We start from the raw sequence: 20464 nt of genomic DNA, 5'->3' as shown, positions 1-20464 counted from the left end.
CTGGAGTCTAGACAGCACATTTTGCCCTGTTGAGTACTGAATGTTTTTGTATTGCTCTAAATAATCTTGAACTCTCTGGGGAAGTGTAAGTTATTTACAAACTATGTGATGCTCCTATGAATTGAATTTAAGATTTCTTCAGTGGGAACAGTGCAGCCTGGGTTGAGGATGGATCTTCCTCTGCTCTGAGGTGACACCTCTGACTCTCCCAGGGCCCTGTCACTGGTGAGGTCTCAGTCTTGCCTTAGGGAGCAGACACTGGTTTGTGTAAATATCCCACAAATCTCTAATAATCCTATCTGTAAGTGAAACAGTTCTATCCATGGAATAATATTTTTAACTTTCTCAACATTTGTCCCTGTGTTTTCTTCTTTTTTTGTAATGAAAGTGATAGGAAAGTTTATTAGAAAAGGAATACGCTTTCAATAGTCAGAAAGCTTATCATCACTAGAGAGAGGAAGAGAATGACCTGTTTTTTCTTCCCATCACTCTGACTTCTGCCCCTTTTCCCTTCAATGGGGCTGGGGATGGAGAAAACACTCTCTCCCAATTTGGCTTTACCTCTCATCTCCCAAACTTTAGCACTGAAGTTTTCTATCTACAGAAATTTGGAATAACCAGTATCATAGGTTGATATAATTTGTTGCTTCCTTTTTTCTTCTTGCAGTGTGCTCGGTACGACAATGCCTTCATTGCAGAGATCCTGATAGACAGAGGAGTCAATGTCAACCACCAGGATGAAGACTTTTGGACGCCGATGCACATCGCCTGTGCATGTGATAACCCCGATATCGTCCTACTGCTTGTATTAGTAAGTAAAGGAATCCAGTTATCACTTGGAGATTCAATGACACATAAAACGCCATGTATTTCACTGATAATGTTTCACAGTGTAATACTTCATTTGAGAAATCATGTGTATGTCATCATTAATGCACGTGGAGCACAAGATAGAAGATTCTGGGTTACTAAGTTCCTTAAACGAACTATTCAGATGTCATCCCAAACTTGAATCTTTTCGGCTTTCTTTGGAAACTGGATAACTTGACATATGTCAGTGTTAACTAAAATGGCTCAACTCATTCTCAGTTCTAAATCTCTTGCCAAATTGTCATACAAATATCAGGAGATGTGACTCTTACTGTGTCTTTTTTTCTTAGTTACATTTAGTAAAGAAGTGCTTACATTTGTTTATGTGAAAATGAAAAATTTAAATATGAAAAACACTGAAGTTTGTTGTTATTTTCTATTGCATTCTAGACCATGGCACTGGTGCTCACACACTTTATTTTGGAATTGTGATAGTTTTTTGCTGATTAGTTTGTTTCTAAAAATGATTTAAGGAATCATGCAGGGTTTTTTGCAAACAACAAAAAGGTAAGAGTAAGAATGATTTTGGTTTATTTTTCCCTTTGCTAATAAAATAACTTAATTCTGTAATTATTTCCTGTTTTGCACCTGGCTTTTCATATACATGACTTGCATAAGCTCTCAAGATTTTACATGCAAGCAAGTAGAGATGGCCAAAGAGCAAATGGGATGAAGAGTTGATTCATGAATTTTGTGGCTTTATTTTTTTCTGAATATTGGATAGGAGATTGAAACTTTTTCAAAGCATATTTCTATTTATTTTTCCGACCATTTTTCTGTTATTAATTGCCCTATACCTTTGGCCAAAGAAGCTCTTCATTTTTCCCTGCCTGCAGAATGGCTGTAGATAGTCCAAGAATCCATGTTTATCTGCTTGAATGCTTAAACTCTTCCTTCCTTCTCCTCAATGCGCATTGCTGGACAAGACTTCCCCTTCTTGTATTCAGGTACCTTTCTCATTCCTCAGCTCCACTGCCAAACAAGACGCCCTCTTTCAGTCTAGAACATCTCTACTTCTTTTTTATTAGCATGTGTTCATTGTACAAAGGGAGATTCTTTGTGGCATTTCCATTCTTACATACACTGTACTATCTATGATGGAAGAGGGAAAGAGTTCTCCTTTATGTTGTGTCCACTGTATCCAAGTCCAGGCACCTATATGATACCTAGGATTAAACTGCACAAATATTGTAACAAATCATGGCAAAAGCCAAAAGGGCAGAGCTCAGTACAGGACAGGGTCATGATTACAAGCTGGACCTTCCTGCAAACGACTCCTTTTCAAAAGAAAGACTGGTATCACAGAGAGCAAAACTCTTAAAATGTCATTAGTAGACCCTATGTAGAAAACCATGTGGGATCTCCCCCTCCCTGAGGACGGGATTCTACATGCTTATAAGTAGAGCCAGGATTGAAGCAGGCCACAAAAGCTGGCATCTGGGGTGTCATATATAAAGTATCCTAATTATAACGATAAATTATACAATGGCAATTACTTAGGTCTTCCCTGTGCCTGTGAATGCATAAACGAGGCACGATACATTAACTTTGTATATCCTGACACGAAAAAGTCTCTTCTAAGGAAAATCATTAAACAATGCCACTAATCCCAGTCCCACACAAAAGAATAGTTTAGAAAAAGGATAACAGTTTAAAGAAGTACCAAATTATCCTCCTAATTTAGGATGTCTTCCTGTCATTTCCAACGATAGCTTCATATGACATGGGGAGTTCTTTATGCCCCTTTCTGTAGTTCTATTTTTTCCTCCCATCCTTTGATACTGTAAACACACTAGCTGTGTTCCTTGACGTTTCACCTTCTCATGAATGTTTACTTGTTAAATATAATTATTGCCCTTTTTGTTGTCAGGAGACACAATCTCTCTACATCTTATTTGTTCCCATGGCAACAGCTCAGTCATATTGGAGGCCAGTTGGTTCTATAGTAAACATCTCTTCTGCCTGAAACAAATTGATTTGTACTGTGGTTCAGCAATGCCTTAAGATACACTCGTGGTGTTCGCTGAAGGGCATGAAGTTAGGCATTTATTTAGTAATTAGCTTCTAGCAAGTCAGTTGTAGCTACCTACTGCATACATGGCTATGTGTTCAAACAGTGCCTAGCACTTGATAAATGTTGAGCACATGGATCAACAAGTGAATGAAAGAAGGCAGGCCGATTTCTGAAAGTCACTTTGAATTTGGTACTGCTAACATTAACTCATATCTAGTGAAGGTTGTTAGGCAGCCATACTGATCATTTTATATGTCCTAGAATTCCTCAGCCCATTCCCTCTGTGATTCCAGCATACAAATTGTCTCATCGTCTGATATTGCCTTTCTTTAAAAGACAGAATTAGGAAATAGAAATTGTATTTCATATATGATCATAGACCTACGTCTGAAATTTGCAAATTATGCAGAATATCTTCATATCCTTGTGATGCTGTTTCTTGCGCCATTGAAAAGTCTGACATGAGTGAGATATTCACTAGTTACTCTCACCCAAGGACTCATTTACTGAGCACTGTCTTCATTCACTTAACTCATAAATACTGACTGATCATAAGCTAGATATTAACAGAGGGCCTCTCCTGAAGAAAATTACAGTTCATTCACTCATCATTCACCTGGCAAATATTTATTAAGTAATTACTGTGTTCCAGATGCTACACACTGAATAAGAAGCCATCTTCCATCCCAGAGTAATGGCCAAAATGAATAATGCAATTAATAAACATGTACGAAGAGAGGATTTGATTAGTGAATTGAGCAAGTCTGAGTAGCCTTATTCACACAGTGATATAGGCAGGCCAAATGTCTATCCATGGAAATAGTTTACTTTTAAGTAAATGTTGATAAAATATGTTGTCATAGAAATTTTAATTTCTATAAAAAATGTGTTCCTGCCAGTATCCTCAAAGGGATTTATTTTACTTGAAGAATTAAAAGCCATTGTACATGGCTTAGTGCTCCATCTACAGTGTTGTATTTCTCACACTTGTGGTGGGTTAGAAAGGCTGTGTACCATTTATCCACAAAATAAATTTATGAGGTCTTGCTGTCTGTACTAAAGGGAGTCAGAAGTGACCAAATGAAGCAAATGTCCCTGCATTTTGGAACTTTCCTTCTACTGGTGAGAATCAGGAAACAATAGATAAATTTAATTTGTGATGCATTTGGGGCTCACAGATGAATTTTTCACCTTTGGCCCAAGAACTGGTAAGTCAAGACTGCAATTTCTGTTTGCTGCGATGGAGAAGGTTAGAACATTTGACGGGTACTGGGTGGTCTTAGCTCAAAAGTGAGCAGAAAATACACTTGAGGCACATGTTTTCAATTCTTGAGGAAGTCATATATAATGATCATTTTATTGACTTGTGAGACAATTATTTATTGCCCATTATTACTAAAAAGGTGTGTGTGTGTGTATGTATGTATTTGTGTGTGTATTTACATGTATGTATGTGTATGTGTGTATTTGTGTGTATGCATGTGTGCGTGTATATATTTGCATGTGTACACCTGTCCCTGGCAGTCATACACTTAATAGCATTAAGGCATTGATACTTTAGTTGAATCAGAAATGTTTTATGTTTTGGAATGGTGTTGAGTTGTCAGTATTTTTGAGAAATGATGAACAAAACTACGGCAGATACTAACACTTGACTTTTCTAAAGTGCTCTCCCTATGTTGGGTACTTCCTGTGTTTTCACAGCTATTAACTCACAGTCCACGCAGAGCTCTGTTCTGGAGTTGGTAGGATTTTCTACTTGCAAGGGAGGTCCCTAGACAGCAAGGCAGACCTTCCTGCTGAAGGTCAGGGAGCAGGAGCAGACAGGACCAGGTCACTTCAGGAAGAGATACAGAATCTGCCACAGCCACACCTGGATGCTGCCGTGTTACCTGTGACACATGCACAGCTAAAAAGATCCTGACAGTTGTTCTGCAATGACACTGCAGCTCTAACTTGACTGCATGTACTTGGGAAGGAACACTAAGAAATATTTTACGTAGAGTCTGTTCTCAGTCATCAAGGTAGTTTCTTCTACAGAGGACCATATGCACAAGCTTAGTGGATGCTTAGCCTTGTGCCTCGGGGAAACACAGGCTTAAATTCTTTCTTTCCAGATTCTGCTCACAGCATCTCATCTACAGGTCAGCACACGCCCTTGCTGCATGTGTGTTTCTCTTTACAGACACCTTTACGTTGACACACTGAACTCTCACAACTGATCTGAGGGGGCGCTTTTAACACACACAGCCTCTTACAATGAGAAACTAGACCACATCAGCCAGTCACTCAGGGGCCATTTTAAACTCCCAAAATAAATAACATTGCACTAGGTAGGTCATAAAAGTACATTTTTTACCACCATGAAAAGCTTGTTGACCTCAGCTGCTAACATGCATGATTGGTGAATAACAGTTTTCATGACTCTGTGTATGTCCACAAATGACCCCACGTGCACCACGTGTATTGATTTGGGGGTTGCAAGTATATGGAATGTGTGAAAAATGGAACCATACATTTATTGCTAAGCAAAAGCAAAACCTCCAAACATTTCACAATTTTGATTATGAAGTAGAAATCCTGTAACTCCAGTACATTTTAGTAATTGTGGGTTTAAAAATACCTTTTCAAATTTTAGACAAAACTATTACAATATTATCGATACAATTTCTGTTATGTATTTTGCTGTTTCCTAGAGATTTCACCAACACTGTCTTGTTGGGGGTGAACATCACTGCTCTCCATGGCAAGGCATTTGTGTAATGTCAGGAGGATTAGGAATGGGTCCAATTCCAACCCCAAGTGTTCTGTCTCCTGATAAAAATATTTAATGCACTGTGATTTTTATACTTAGTACCTATAATTGTGGGCTGTGACTACACAATTACCTGATGTTTGTACATGATAATTGTCCTTCACTTACTCTTTTACTGGTTATTTGCACGTCTCACACATGTAATTCTCACACATGTACTACATTTTATGTAGTACAATTTATAAGATATTTCCCAATTTGCACCATTTTCAAGCACCAATACTATAAAAGCCAATTTTTTTCTAGTTTTTATTTAAAATAATTCCAAGATAATTTGCTCTTTCCCAGGTTTTGACAGATCTTTTTGTTATTCAAGGGGAAATTCCCAGGGCAGAAAGTGATGAAGTCAAACCATGTCATGTTGTATTCTTTTGAAAATCTTCCCACATTTATCTCAGCGTGTTCACACACAGATGTGTGCACACACAAACACACACGCACACACACACGCCATCCTCTCCAGAGTCTAATCACCCAACTTTCCATAAATAAAAGATTTCTCCTTTCTCCTCTCATTTTCTTAGACAATTAGCACTTTCCTTTAAATTCATAGTTTTGTCCCAATGTACTTTATTAACTAAAAATGTGAGATAAAAATCAACTAAACTTGCTGGGCACTGTGACTCATGCCTGTAATCTTAACTAGAGGCAGAAATCAGGAGGATCATGGTTCAAAGCCAACCTGGGCAAATAGTTTAGGAGATCCTATCTTGAAAACACCCATCTCACACACACACACACACACACACAAGGGGGGTGGGGGCTGGCCTAGTGGCTCAAGTGGAACAGCTTTCAGATCATGAGGCCCTGAGTTCCAACCCCATAACTGCCAAAAAAATCAATCAAACTTATTTCCTTCATTATTTTACGTCCATATACACATATGTAATTTTAGAAAATTCTAGCACTCTGAATCAGTGCTTGGAGAAATGTTCTCATGTGTCATGTGTCTGGAGAGGAGAGCCATGGGCTCTCCTTTGCTGTTTGGATGTGTGATTTCACAGGAGATAGTCACTAGTGGTGCTCAATTATTGCATCTTTTCTGGATTTCCATTTGTTGTCAGCATGCCATAACCTGAACTTTCACATTGACTTTTATAGCTTGGCCATACTAGCCGAGCTACTTTGTACTGTTAGCAACCCTAAATCACAGATGCATCACTTTTACTTAGTGCTACTTATTTTGAAGGGAAATAGTTTAATTGTGTGAATCACCATGATGCTCGTGTTTGGGAAGACAGTTGTCAATGTTACTTGACTAATCACCTCAGATTTCTTCTTATTGAAGTATTTTGAGACTAAGTGGTTTAAAACCTCATGTATCCTGTAACCATTTAACAAATTATGCTAAAAAGTTAGCTATTACACGTAATTTGAAGAAGTTGTTAAAAGAGAATTAAAGGCTATTTTTAATTAACTTTGTTTTTGGAAAGGTTGGCAATCAATGGCCATTAAATATTACCAAGAGACTTTTGGTGATACTTTTCTTGTACTCAGGGGTGTAGAAAGAACTGTTAGCAAGTGTATCTATGTGTGTGGTTTGTTAAGTGAGGCTCAGCAATGGCTTTATCACGTTTTACTTCAGTAAGGGTGGGAGGGTAAGGATTCGGAATTACAGTGAATATTTCCCCAGCCCTTGCCTTTTGTGGTTAAAAAAGAGTATATTAGTGAATTCTGTGCCTGTAGAAGGGAGTTTGTTATGGCCTATATCGAGGGGCAGAGCAAAACTTCAGGCAGTTGCTAGGAGCCAGTAGTCCTGTCACAGCTGGATGTAGATAGTATAAACATGCAGCTTACTTTGTGTCAGGTGGCTTAAATTGATCAAAATAAAATCATTGTCCAACTTCCCTCGTTTATTCCTGTGAGTACTCCTGCCGGATTAAACTAATGCATAAAACTTTTCACTGCTTGGCTATGATCACCCTCCCAGCTCTGCAGTTGGCTAGCTGGGACACAGGCTGCCCTTGCTAGTTCAGAAGGCTGCACTTCTCCCTGGGAAATGAGTACAAATTCATATGCTTCAAGATCAGCCTAATTTTCCAAACTGAATAGTGCAATAGACACTAGCAACATTTTATGTGAATGGTATTCTGTACAAATTCCATGGTTTTCAGCACTTGATCTCACCTTTATAGGGAGAAAACTTGAGTCTTCAGGCTTGAATGCTTTCACCTTCCTACTAAGATGTCAGCTATTGGTTTTTCCCTAATTATTCACTTTCTTCCTTCCTTAAAGTGATATTGACCCTCATCTGTAAGCAAAATCCTCCACATTCTACCTAGATCTGAACTACTAATTCTTCAAGGATTTCTGCTCTGCTCCTCTCATTTTAGTAGACATTTAATAGCCTTTTCCTTTAAATTCAGAGCTATGTCCCAACATCTTCTATTAATGAAAAAAAAAACTAAGATAGAAGTCAACCAAACTTATTTTCTTCATCACCTTACTGTCCCTTTCATTTTGCCAGCCAAGCTTTTTGGATAAAAGTGTGGTTTTGGCACCCAATGGATGTCCCTCAGTTCAGGCACCTGGCTTCTGTCATCCAACCCCTCAACGTTGTCCTTGTCAACAACGTTTTGCTGTCTTTGAAATGAGACCATTGGAAATTTCCATCTCCATGTTTACCCTGCTTAATTTTTCTCACGTGATCTAAAGGGAAGTTGACCAAATAAGGGAATTGGACAGACGTCTGATGCTTTGCGCACACGCCTGATGTTTTACTGAGGGTAATTTATTTTAACATGCAGGGTAAGGTGCTGAAGGAAGCTGAGTTGGCTCTTGACCTCTTTCTTCTTAGGTTTTATTTTTTATAAATCTACCACTACTTAACATTCCCATTACTAATATTTATGGTGAGAATTCTTACCTTTTGTTAACAGTGACTAAGAATAATAGTTTGAAAGATCAGCAATAAAGTATCATTTAGAAAACAAATCTGGAGGGATTCTGGTTTCAGTTGAGACATGCTGAGAAGTTTGTCACCCTTATCCTCCTGAACAGACAGGATCTGAACCAATCGAAAGTGATTGGCATTTCCTGCACCAGTGAGAGGACTGAGTGTGTCAGAGCTTTATCTTACCCAAAGGAGAGGCATTCCTTATGTGCCCTTCTGCTTATCTCACCTAAGGGCAAAGAGGCAGAATTTCTGCCACTGGATGGAGATTGTGAAGATCACAGTACCAATACACAGTCCTCTAAAAGGCTCATCTTTAATTCTTAGACTGTGGAACATTTTTCCTCCCCCATACTACTCCAGGAGAGTTCCAGAAAGACCACAGTGGACTGCAGATAAAAGAGCTAAAAAAGAGATGCCCTGAAGAGATGCGCTCATGGGAAGCCCAAGTCAAGAAGAAAGGGAAAAACAGCCACTCTGGAGGAGTTGGAAGCCACCGGCTCCTACAGTTACAGCAGATACCAAACACAGCAAATAGTCAGATCAAAATAAACTCTCAACTTCCAGGCCTGTTACCAGGCCACTAATACCACTATCTGCCTCTCACTGAAAATTAAAAGGCATATATATCATGTATCAAGGGATGTGAAAAAAAAAAAAAACACATCTCAAAGAGACAATGAAAGCATCAGGTATGACAGAAGCCTTAGAAACATCACACAGGAAGTTTAAAACCTCTGTGATGGATCTGCAAAGGGTTCTAATGGGAAAAAGCAGACATCCTACAAGAACAGATGGATAATGTAAGCAGATAGGTGAGACTCCTAATACAGCATCAAAAGGAAATTACACGGATCAAAATGTGCCCTTGACGGGCTTATCAGTAGACTGAATATGACCTTGGAAGGAATTGTGAGCCTCATCTGATAAAATAACCCTCTCTTTCCAAACTGAAATGCAAAGGGCACAGAACTAGAATTCAAGTTCAAAAGGCTTGACATGTGTGGTGGTAACAGCAGCAGAAGAGAGAGAGCCAAGAAAGTGCTTGCTTAATTGTGGCCAAGACCTCTCTAAAACGAGTAACAGACATTGAAGCAAAGATCCAGATAGCTCATGAAGCACCAAACAAGATAAAGAAACAGAGAGGGAGGAGGGAGAGGAGGGAGAGAGAGAGGGAGAGGGAAAGGGAGGGAGAGACAAATAGAGAGGTATGTGTACACATATAACTGTACTTAATGTGTATATATGTATAACTGTACTTAAGCATATCCTACTCAAACTGCAGAAGTCCAAATAAACAGAGAAATGTCCCAACAAAAGCATTAGAGGAGAAGATATCTGACCCATAGAGGAACAAAGATGAGAATTACAACCGATTTCTCCACAGAAACCACAGATGTAAGAAAAACGGAGTGAGATGTTTGGAGTTCTGCACAGCAAGCACTGTCAATGTGGGTGGGTCGCCTACGGGAAATCTTTCTGCGTGGAGGACAATTGTAGCTTTTCTCAGACAAACAAAACTGAGGAAATTGCTGGCAGCAGATTCCTCCTGACTGTCAGGAAATGTTGAAACAAATTGTTCTGGGAGAAAGAAAGTCAGAATACTTGATGTATGAAGCCAAGAGAACACTGGAAACATTGGCAATGAATAAATGAAGGTAAAACCCTGCCACACATTTTCTTATTCTAAATATACCTGAAGGATGACTATTTAATAATAACAATGTATTGGGTGATTTTATTATAGGGATAAGTGAAATTAATGGCCACAGTATCACAAGGGATTGGGAGAAGGGCCTGGAATGGCTGTGGTGCAGGACACTTGCACTACACCTGAAGTTGTGCCATTTGATTTTAAGGTGGGCTTGCATTCGCTAAAAATGTATCGTCCAGGGCCAGGAGGTGTAGCTCAGTGGTAAAGTTCATGCTTGGCACGCATGAGGCCCTGGATTCCATCCTCAGCCTTCACACACACACACACACATGTGCACACACATGCATATACATGCATACACACTCACATACATGCACACACACGTACACACATATACACATGTACACACACATGCACATGTACACACATATACACATGTATGCACATACTCGTATATACACATATAAACAAGTACACCTATGTACATACATATACACATGTATGCATACACACATGTATGTGTGCACACACATTCGCACATGCACATGTACACACATATATACATATATGATGTACACATATATACACATGTTCCGACATATACATGGACATATACGTGTACACACATACACATATATACACACGGGCACACATGTACACATGTGTACATGGACATACACATGCGCACACATATGTGTGCACACACGTACACATAGACACGCACATGCACACAGCATATTTCAACTCTGGAACACCAGCACAATCATACAAGCCCACACTGATTAGGAGGGGAAAAAACCCCATATGAACACCAATGAAATTCATTGAACAAAATACCTGATTAGCACACCTCAGAATTGTCAAGTCATAAAAACCAACTTTTTAAAAAATAAGTATAATGTTTACTCTAACAAATGATATAAAATGGCACCTTGGTGGCCCTGTGGACTCAAGTACACTTGGAAATGTTCCCTGAAGGAGAAAAGTCATGCAGCATTTCTGCTTTGCTTTTTCTTTCCTTGTGATTTTGTTCCCCTGTTCTAACTGAAAAACAGTTTTTAAAATGATGAAATATTTACCCCATGTGAGTCACACACCATGGCTGACTTTCAATTTGGGATCAGTTTCTGTGTAGGTGTCACCATAGTGGGTATACAGAGGACAGTTCTCTGTTAAGAGGGTTGAACTAGAATGCCACAAGTGCTTTAGAGATCCTTGCAAATTTCTAAAACAGTGATTACCATAAATACAAGAATAAACTTAACATTCAATATTTACTTTAAAAGTTCCTAGGAAGTGCTAATTTAAAAGGTGAATTCTACCCACTGAGGAAAAATGCACATCTGGTATGGTTTATAAAATACAATCATTTTAATGGGATTATTGATTACTAAGAGAATTGTAAGAGAAATACATGTACAAATATTGATTAAGTAAGTACTCACTTCTGAGGCCATTATTTCTGTACCAATTCAATCCCAAAGCAGTGCTTTGGAATTTTATCTTTAAGTTACCTAGAGTAGGTTCCATTCCTAGGTCAGAAAAGAAATTAATTGGAGTGTCTGACTCACTATAGATGATTTGAAGGTACAGACATATCAAAAATGCCCATCATGGGGTTTTAGGGTCACAAAGTTGTTTTCATGACAAAGCCAGTTTTTAAGGATGACTGTGTTTTCAAAGCTTCATTTAAGTGTCTTGATGTGTTTGCTGTACCCTCCATCACACCTCATCTCCACTAACACGAGGGAAATGGCTCATCTCAGACTCCAACTAATACTCAGGCAGTTCAGTGCCTTGATGCCATGCTTTGAAATTGTTGTTGTGTTTGTTTCTTGAAACCCCACACCCAAGATGATGTGGTAGAAGGCGAGGAATTTGAAAGACGGTTATGTCATAAGGATAGAGGACTTGTGATTGGGACCGATGTCCTTAGAAAGGGACTACAGAGAGCTGACTAGACTCTTCTGCCACATGAGGACACAGCAAGAAGTCACCATCAGTGAGCCATGAAGCTCTCACCAGTTACCACATCTGCCCTGTCTTCATCTTGTACTCCAGCCTCCAGAACAGGAAGAACTCTGTTGTTTATATATAATTCATTTCCCACTCAAAGTCATTGCCTTACAGGAGCCCAAACAGACTCGGACATCTGACTGGAGGTTCTCTTCTGAATCAATTACATTTTCCTCTATTTTATTTCCTGTAAACACCTGACCAGCACCAAGTGTGGACTTGTTCTCCTTGTGTATCCCCCTAGTGGGATCTTGTTTTGACAGTTAGTTCCACACCAATGACGCGGTGAACCCCTTCTGTAAGAGGTCCCTGGTGGAGGCAGTGCCCAGTGGCACCACGGAATGCTGGACTTTTTTGTACAGGCTTCTCAGCTGGAGAGGAGAGACAGAAAGTGAGTCGTGCTTTGTGCCTGAGTGTATGGAGAAATGGGTCTTTAACTTGGTCCTCAACACCCATCTGGCTCCATCTGGTCCATCAGCAGTAGACCTAGGTCAAACTCACTGTCAGATGTGATGGCAGTGTTCTTTTACTCAACTCAGAGCTCACCAAGTCAGAAATTTCTTTACATTAAATTTAAGGAAACATTCATTCTTTAAGCCATATTTGAAAAGCATGCTACAATAGTGGAATATTGCAAGGTATATCCTCATTGTTTGAGACTCAGGGATGTCAGCCTCAGAGTAATATGTATTCCTGACTACACTGAGTGTAATGTCTTTTCTTCATCCGGGATTCTTGACACCCTTGTTCTTGTTCCAATATCACATATATTACAATTGTCACTCTTAGGTATTTTAATATTAATAGAAATGTGGTGTTAGGTAATTTATATGTTAGCTAATTTATCATGTTCAATGAAGATATTATATACTAGCTGTACTTTTTAAAATAATTTAATTTCAAAAGTGTGAGCCAGGACTTCCAGGTGAAAATCACTCTTTGACAGATTTTGTAGACTCTATTCTGTGAATGGTTATACTCTTCTAAAAAAGGAAAAAAAGGTAACATCAGAATCTTCTAAAGATTTCTACTTTAAGAACTGTGTAACTAAACCAGACATATCCAGAGAATGTCAGGATTCTGTGTTGAAGGGAGAACAGTCCCATGTGCTTCCATGAAGATGAAACAGGGCTTTCTGTCTCACAGATCACACGCATCACTGTGCCTATTTGCTGTCCTTCCTGTACATTTCATATGTGGTCTTGTTGACCGACATGTTAAATCCTTGGCAAATGGAGACACGAACAGGGGAAGGGTGACAGTTTTCTATTGTATAGAAACTGAGATGGGAAATTAGGGAATATTAGGTGAAAGAAACCTGAGACTTGGATGAGTTCCACTCATTTGACTGCCCCCTGCACATGGGTACAGTCTGGCAGAAAATGGTGTCTGTACTCGATAGGTGAAAATTGAAGACTTTTAGTAAAGACTTTAGGTTAAAATTTTAAAGACTAAAAGTCAGGTGGAAATGTACACATGAATAAAGAATTTTAACTAGTAAGTAACACAATTTTCTTTTCTTTTTTGGGCCTCAAAAAAGTAAATGAAAAAAAAAAAAGACAAAATGATGCCAAAGAAAATCTAGTTGCCATTAAAGACTGTGCCAGCCAAGAAGAAACAAGCATGAAGTAAATCTGCAATTTTAATTTGTAAAGATAACAGAAGTGAGGAGGCATTTGACAATGTTACCCACATGACTGGAAGGCTGCTGCCAGAAGTAAGATAAGTTTGCTGGGAAACCCAAGACTTAAAAACAAAATACTTGGAACATGATCCAACACAGTTTTCCTCATCAAGGGCTTTGAGGAACAGGTCCAGCCTAAATTGCTGATTTCCACCCCAAAACTGTTGGTCAGTCAGCCAACCTGGGTTCTAGAATTGCTTTGTCACTTCTGACATGTCCGTCCCTACTATCCTCATCCATAAGGAGTCAGAGACCCCTGCCTCATTCTTGGACTTCTTCCTCAGTACTGCCTACAGAGGTGCCCACCATCTCCTGGTCAGTATCATGGCTGCCAATCTCAGACCTCCCATGAGGCTCTAGGATGCCAAAAGGAAGTTCACCCAGCATCAGGCAGATGGGTATGTCGGAATTAAGCACAACTGGCAGAAGCAGGGTGCAGACCAGTTTCAAGGGCTGGACCTTGATGCCCAACAAGAACTACACTAAGCTCGTGCTGCCCAGTGGCTTCTGGAGGTCCCTAGTCCACAACATGGAGGAGCCGGAAGCGTTCAGGATATGCAACAAATCTCACAGTGCCAGGATTGTTCACAATGTCTCCTCCAAGAACCGCACAGCCATTGCAGAGAGAGCAGTCCAGCTGGCCATCAGTCACCCGTCCCACTGCCAGGCCGCACAGTGATGACAATTAACAGCTTGCTCATGTGCATGTTTTATTTGTTTTTAAATAAACCACAAAATCTGCACCATTTTTTAAAAACAATAACAGATGATAGAGAGAAGAGGTTCAGGACATCTCCAGCCACAGTGCAACCTACAGAGAACTTTAAAGACAGCCTGGAACAAGTCAGTCCTGTTTAGCCCTGACCTCTCCCAACACACAGCGATGTCACAGTGCTGTGATGCTTCGCTGTAGAGTACAGGAGACTCTCAAACACATTTGGCCAGGGACACCTTAAAAATAAACTTTGTTTACCAAAACAGTGCCATAAAATGTAGTCCCGTGTTGACAAAACCACTATGTTTTCTCCTGTAGCTCAGGAAAGAAAGGAAGGACACCCTGATATGTGGGTGTCATCTGTTTCCACTATGTAAGAATAGAGTTTAGTGGGTAGAGAAACCATCTCAGGGTAGAATGTTGCAGAGTTTCATTCTGAATGAGGAAGAATCCTGGGACAGTCACCAAGAACAAGAAAATCTCCGGGAGCAGCAACAACAGGTTCCTGTTAGGGAGCCTCACTCAGTCACATCGTGATGCCACCTGTCCTGATAACACCATGGCCCAGGTTTGCACAGCCAGTAAAATCTCAGGTCTGGGGTTTATAGGGATGGATGCCTGTTCATATTCACCCCCAACTCTACCAGCTCAGTCTCTATGGACTTCCTTATATTGGGACAGATAGGAATTGTTTTGACAATGTATCTAGACTCTTTGGAGACTTCTGGATCTGGGTGTTGTCAGGGATCTTCTCCCATGATCTCATTAGAGCCACTTGGACTGTGCCATCTAAAGCAGTGTTTGACGGTAAAATCTGGAGAAGAGCCCACACCCTACCTTCCAGGTCCCTTCTGCATGATATTTGTTTGCTGAGGGCTTTCACATTTTCCCATGGAAGTCAAACTCACATGCTTTGGAGAAGTCCTAATGATCTGAATTAACATAAAATCCTACCCACTGCAAGTCACTAAACTTCCTCTCAAACTCAGGATCATACTGTCAAAACTACATTGGTAGTGAAATCTATTGTTCAGTCACATAACACATTCTTTATTGAGGATCTGCCACATGCCAGGGGCTGTGTTTGCCTCTGAGAGGACAGAGCAACAAGAAAACACTGTGCATTAAACACAGATGTCCCTGGATGATGCGTTAATTCATTTCAGAGTGTATCATCACTGACCTGTTTGTATAAATGTTGTCACTCATGCCATGCCAATATCTTAGCCTCTAGTGAGTGTTGTGATGGCCTAAGTGCGTGACCCTCTGGAAGCTGAACTGTAGGGATGCCCGGGCATAACAGGGAGCAGGAGCACAGAGGATCCATCCTGGGCTCTGTCCTCAGGGGAACGTCACATAAACCCTGGGAAGTGATTTCTGATGTTGAAGGCGGTAGTGATAGAAATGAAGGCACTACTGATGAGAATTTTTTTTTTCAGTACTGGGGTTTGAATTCAGGGCTTTGCTCTTGCTAGGCAGGCAGTCCAGCCCAATGAGATATTTTGAATGAAATCCAGATGGTTTTAATGTGTGCATTCAAGGATTTAAGAATTATTTCAGTTTTCTGTTTGGAGGGAATTTGGAGGCATGGTGCAAGTTACCAAAAAAAAAAAAATCAAACACCAGTGGAGAAACCTTGTGTGAGAGGACTGTGGATCTCTGGTAGATGTATTATGACAGGCTCCTAGAAGACATCCACCTGGAGATGTCTAAGAGGTCAGCCCGAGCCCTCAGCTCAGGAGAGAAAAAAGTCATATTTGCATGTTCACAGCAAGGAAAGCCCTGGAGCAAATCAGATAAATCAGTGAAAATGTGAAGTCCAAAAAAAGAAAGCACATTTGAAGAGGGTTTAAAGTAAACCAGTTAAGAGATTGTTGGAAAAACAGAAGGCTACAGAAGAGATTGGAAAAGAGAAGCCAGGTTTCAAATGAAGACCAGACGCTCGATTGTCATTAAGTCAAAAGCAAGATGCTTTGAGACTTTTCCTATGGCCACAGAAGGCCAAGGTTATGGAGGTGAATCATTCACACATGGAAATGCAAACTCTGAAGGTGAAAACCATATCCCTGCTCCAGTGTAAAGACCAGACTAAACTTTCCCTGGCTACCCCTTCATGTGTATAGAAATGTTCTGTGTGGAGCACTAAATTAGAATAGATTATTCTAGACTAGAGAAAGAACAAGTAACATATATACTGGTACCTTAACTCACTGGAGACAAATGACACTTCCAGGCCATTACTGCAAGACAAGGACAGAAAATATGACCAGCTCACATGCTCAGTTTGTCAGTAAACAAACCTGGAAAGGCTTGCATTTTCCCAGAACAGATATGAAATCTTCGGATTAGCAAAACAGCTTTTTAACAAACAGAGTAAACAGACTTCTTTGAGAGAATAATTAAATGAATGATTGATGAGATAGGAGGCCACTGGCTGGTTTTATGCACACCTTTAGTCGATAAATATTTACAACATGCCTACGTGTGGTGCACACAAAGCCACAGTGCAGAGGAAGTGATGGCTTGTTAGGAAATGCACCATGAGTGACTTGGAATTCTGTCATATTTTACCCTAACTGTATGGGACTCCTTGCCGGTCCTGAAATCCAGGCAGTCTTTTCTATCTTTTTCTCCAAAACACTTACTCACTAGGCTTCCTAGTGATATTGTACCTTTTAATTGGATGGTTGACCTTTAATTATACTCTGGCCATAAATCGATTCAAATGTCACTCTAGCCAGCTCCCCAGAAAATCATTAGTATGTCTAAAGTTTTATTGCATGCCTTGGGGTTTAGGAGATGTGAACTTGCTGTGGGTACACTAGAGTCTCACTTGCTTCTCAACTACCATTTTTGTTCAGTCTTTTGAACACTAAAAATTTTCTCACCAAAATCTAACGTGTTTACTGTAGAAAATTGGAAGACTTCTAACATACAAGAGTAACATTAACAGTGACAAATATTTTGTCACCTGGAGAACTCTCTGAATACCTTTGGACATCTCTCTTACTCATTCAGTCTTTCCTTGCCCTCCTCCACACACGCAGAGAAGCATGGAGTCCATATTCCACGCATCCATCTCGGGAGCCTGTGTTTTGAAACACGTTTGGAGAACTACACTTCTCAGATCTGAACATTTTCTTCCATAACATGGCTTGAATGATGTTCAATTTCACAAGAGGATGATCATTAATTAACTACTCTCTTACTTATTGTTGTACACAAATTTTCATTACTTTTTTCTAATTTTATTACACTTACATTGTTTTATAATTACAGTGATAAATGTCTTATGACGTAAATATTTTTATGCATACCATTGTTACTTTTCACTTCAGATTTTCATTATAATATTTCATTATTTCACAAATCAGTTTTAAAGGCTTCTTAGAAACCCATCAGCACATCACTTCTGCTTTTCTTTGCTAGGTATGATAACTTCCAGGTCTTTTAAAAGTTCCTCTGAGTTCCTCTGAGCATTTTGCTGCACCTAAACTTTGCATCCTTGCTGTGGGAGGTGGTGTGGAGCCTCTGATCTCACCCTGCCCAGGGGCCAATCATCCCTTATCACCACACAAAATCCTGTCAATCTGTGGAGATCGTCACAGTACGACCACAAACTCTCTTCACCTCCTCACTCAGAAAGCCAGGATCATCTTTTCTTTCCTCCGTGTCTTTTGTGTTTGCATGGCAGCAGTGGTACATATAAATGTTTACATCCTCCCAAAATGGTAATTGCTGACCTCAGGAAATTGAGAGGGAGCTGTAAAAATGTTCTCAAATATAATTCAACTGTTATAAAAATTTAATAAAGGTTTTTAATTTTTATTCCATAAAATTTGCAATCATTACAATCCCAAAGTACATTTTAATCATGGCAAGGCTTTAAAACATAGTTCCTCAACAAATAAGTGAAGCCCAGTTGTATTAATGCCTACATTATCTGCCAGAAGTCTGGATACCAAAGGAAAATTATGTGCCTCTCCTTTTCTTTGCCTGCATAATTAATGAGAGGCTGTGAAAGTCTGTTCCAGATCAGAGACCTCTGAAGCTGAAACCCTGGGCCAGGCTGTGGGCGACTGAAGCTCAGCTTCCTCTGGTAGGTGACTCAAGTGCAGGAAAAGAGCCTGTCCTCAGACAAGGTCCTTCTTTACCAGCCCCCATCCCTGTACTGGCTTCTGCAGGTGTGCACCCTGCTGCAGAGCCCCTTGGTGGACGGCAGCGTTCAGTGCAACATCTGAGCTGAACCTGGAATAAGAGGTCTCCCATGGCTTCCAGTAGGGAAGTGCATAGCTCATCAAGGATACCTTTACTAGGCCACCTTATGGCCAAAATTTTCACAATGAGGGCGGCTGCCTTCTGAATGACACTGTAAAGTAGCATTCCTATCAACTGCCCATTTCAACAACATGAAATCCACACAGGGCCCAGGCAGTGGTTCCACACAAGAACACCTGCCACTGTCATTCCTGACTGCATTTGGTTGCCCTTTGGGGTCATTATTCTTATTCTTCAGTTATTTTTAGGTTTTTTTTTTTTTAGGACTTATAGATTTGCTTGTCTTTATTATGGAAACACTCTTCTGCCTTTGGTCTGATTCTTTTGATGGTTTAGCAGTCCTTTGGAGTTTGTCATTGACGATAAAAGGCAGAATTGTGAAAAACACTTCTTTTCACCTGCAGAGAGTTGGTCATCACAACAAAAAAGCCTCTGTAGAGCTTTCCTGAGACACTATGCAGGAAACACACTTTCAAAATTCTAAGTAGTGAACAGCCTGGAAATAAAGAGAATTGGGAGAGGGACCTACAGGTTCCCCACTTATACTTTCATAAACACATTTTGTTACATCTGCGTGTTCTTCAAGAAATAAATTCATAAAACACTCTCATACACTTCAGGGCAGGACACAGATTTCGAAATAAGAGTACTGATGGAAAGCACTCTGCTATCTGTTCTGGTCTCCTATAAACACTACACAGGAAGCATAATATTGTTGGGCCTTTGTAGTCTTAGAATAACATTTACAGCATTTCTTAATTTTAATTATTCTCCTTTCCCATAACTAGCTTTGTTAATGTATTATTTGCTGAAAGCAAAGGGAAGAAGGAGGCAATCAAGCCAACCCTGGAGCTCTGGGCTGAGTGCCCCTCAATGCCCACTTGCATTGGGCAGCATTGCATTCTGCCCACTTCCACCCCCACTTCACCCCCACCCCCACTCCCACCCCCACCTCTCTTTAGAACTTGCGACTTGTCTCCAAATGGTGCAGGCAGAGATGGGTAGTTCGACATACGATAGTTCATGGTTGGTTTTGTAAATCATCCACTCTACTATGGTGTTTTTTAATCCCATGTTTTATTGGTACAGCTACATTTATTGAGTGTCTGCTGTATGCAGGTCCTGGATGATACTCTATAGGCTTTACCTAAAGATTTACTGAAATACACATAACTGCTCGCAAATAGAAAAGTGGAGTGGATGTGGCCTTGATCTCAGGGTAATCATTGAGTCCGCTGGCTTACTGAAATTGGGCCCTGCTTTTCTGACCCCAAATTCCTTTCATGACATAGCATCTGTTTAATTTGCACTTTTCCTACTGCCTCTTTTGCAAACATCCTTCTCCTTGTGTCCTTCTCATACAGCAACTGCAGTCCTTTGATTCCATTTTATAGTAGTTGTACCAACTGCCACCATAATGAATGCCAGGGAGTAGAAAATGCAAGATTAACTGTGACAACTTCTGATGTAGATAAGAAGTGCAGTTATCCTTCTTGTTCTTTCCTAAATGTCTGTTTCTTTCGAT

The 20464-nt window shown here is 40.0% G+C and overlaps 1 protein-coding gene across 3 annotated transcripts in view; it reads left to right on the top strand.

Annotated features, from left to right (window-relative positions):
• Myo16 (myosin XVI) overlaps positions 1–20464 on the top strand; it is a 518261-nt gene that overhangs the window by 180509 nt on the left and 317288 nt on the right. For all 3 annotated transcript variants that reach the window (XM_074043002.1, XM_074043003.1, XM_074043001.1), the window contains exon 4: positions 668–811. In XM_074043002.1, the coding sequence (XP_073899103.1) occupies positions 668–811 (144 nt within the window). The remainder of the gene's footprint in view (positions 1–667; positions 812–20464) is intronic.

Source organism: Castor canadensis, chromosome 10, assembly GCF_047511655.1.
Source record: "Castor canadensis chromosome 10, mCasCan1.hap1v2, whole genome shotgun sequence".
Taxonomy (NCBI): Eukaryota; Metazoa; Chordata; class Mammalia; order Rodentia; family Castoridae; genus Castor; species Castor canadensis.
The sequence above is the reverse complement of the archived record's forward strand: the minus strand, read 5'-3'. Positions and strand labels throughout refer to the sequence as shown.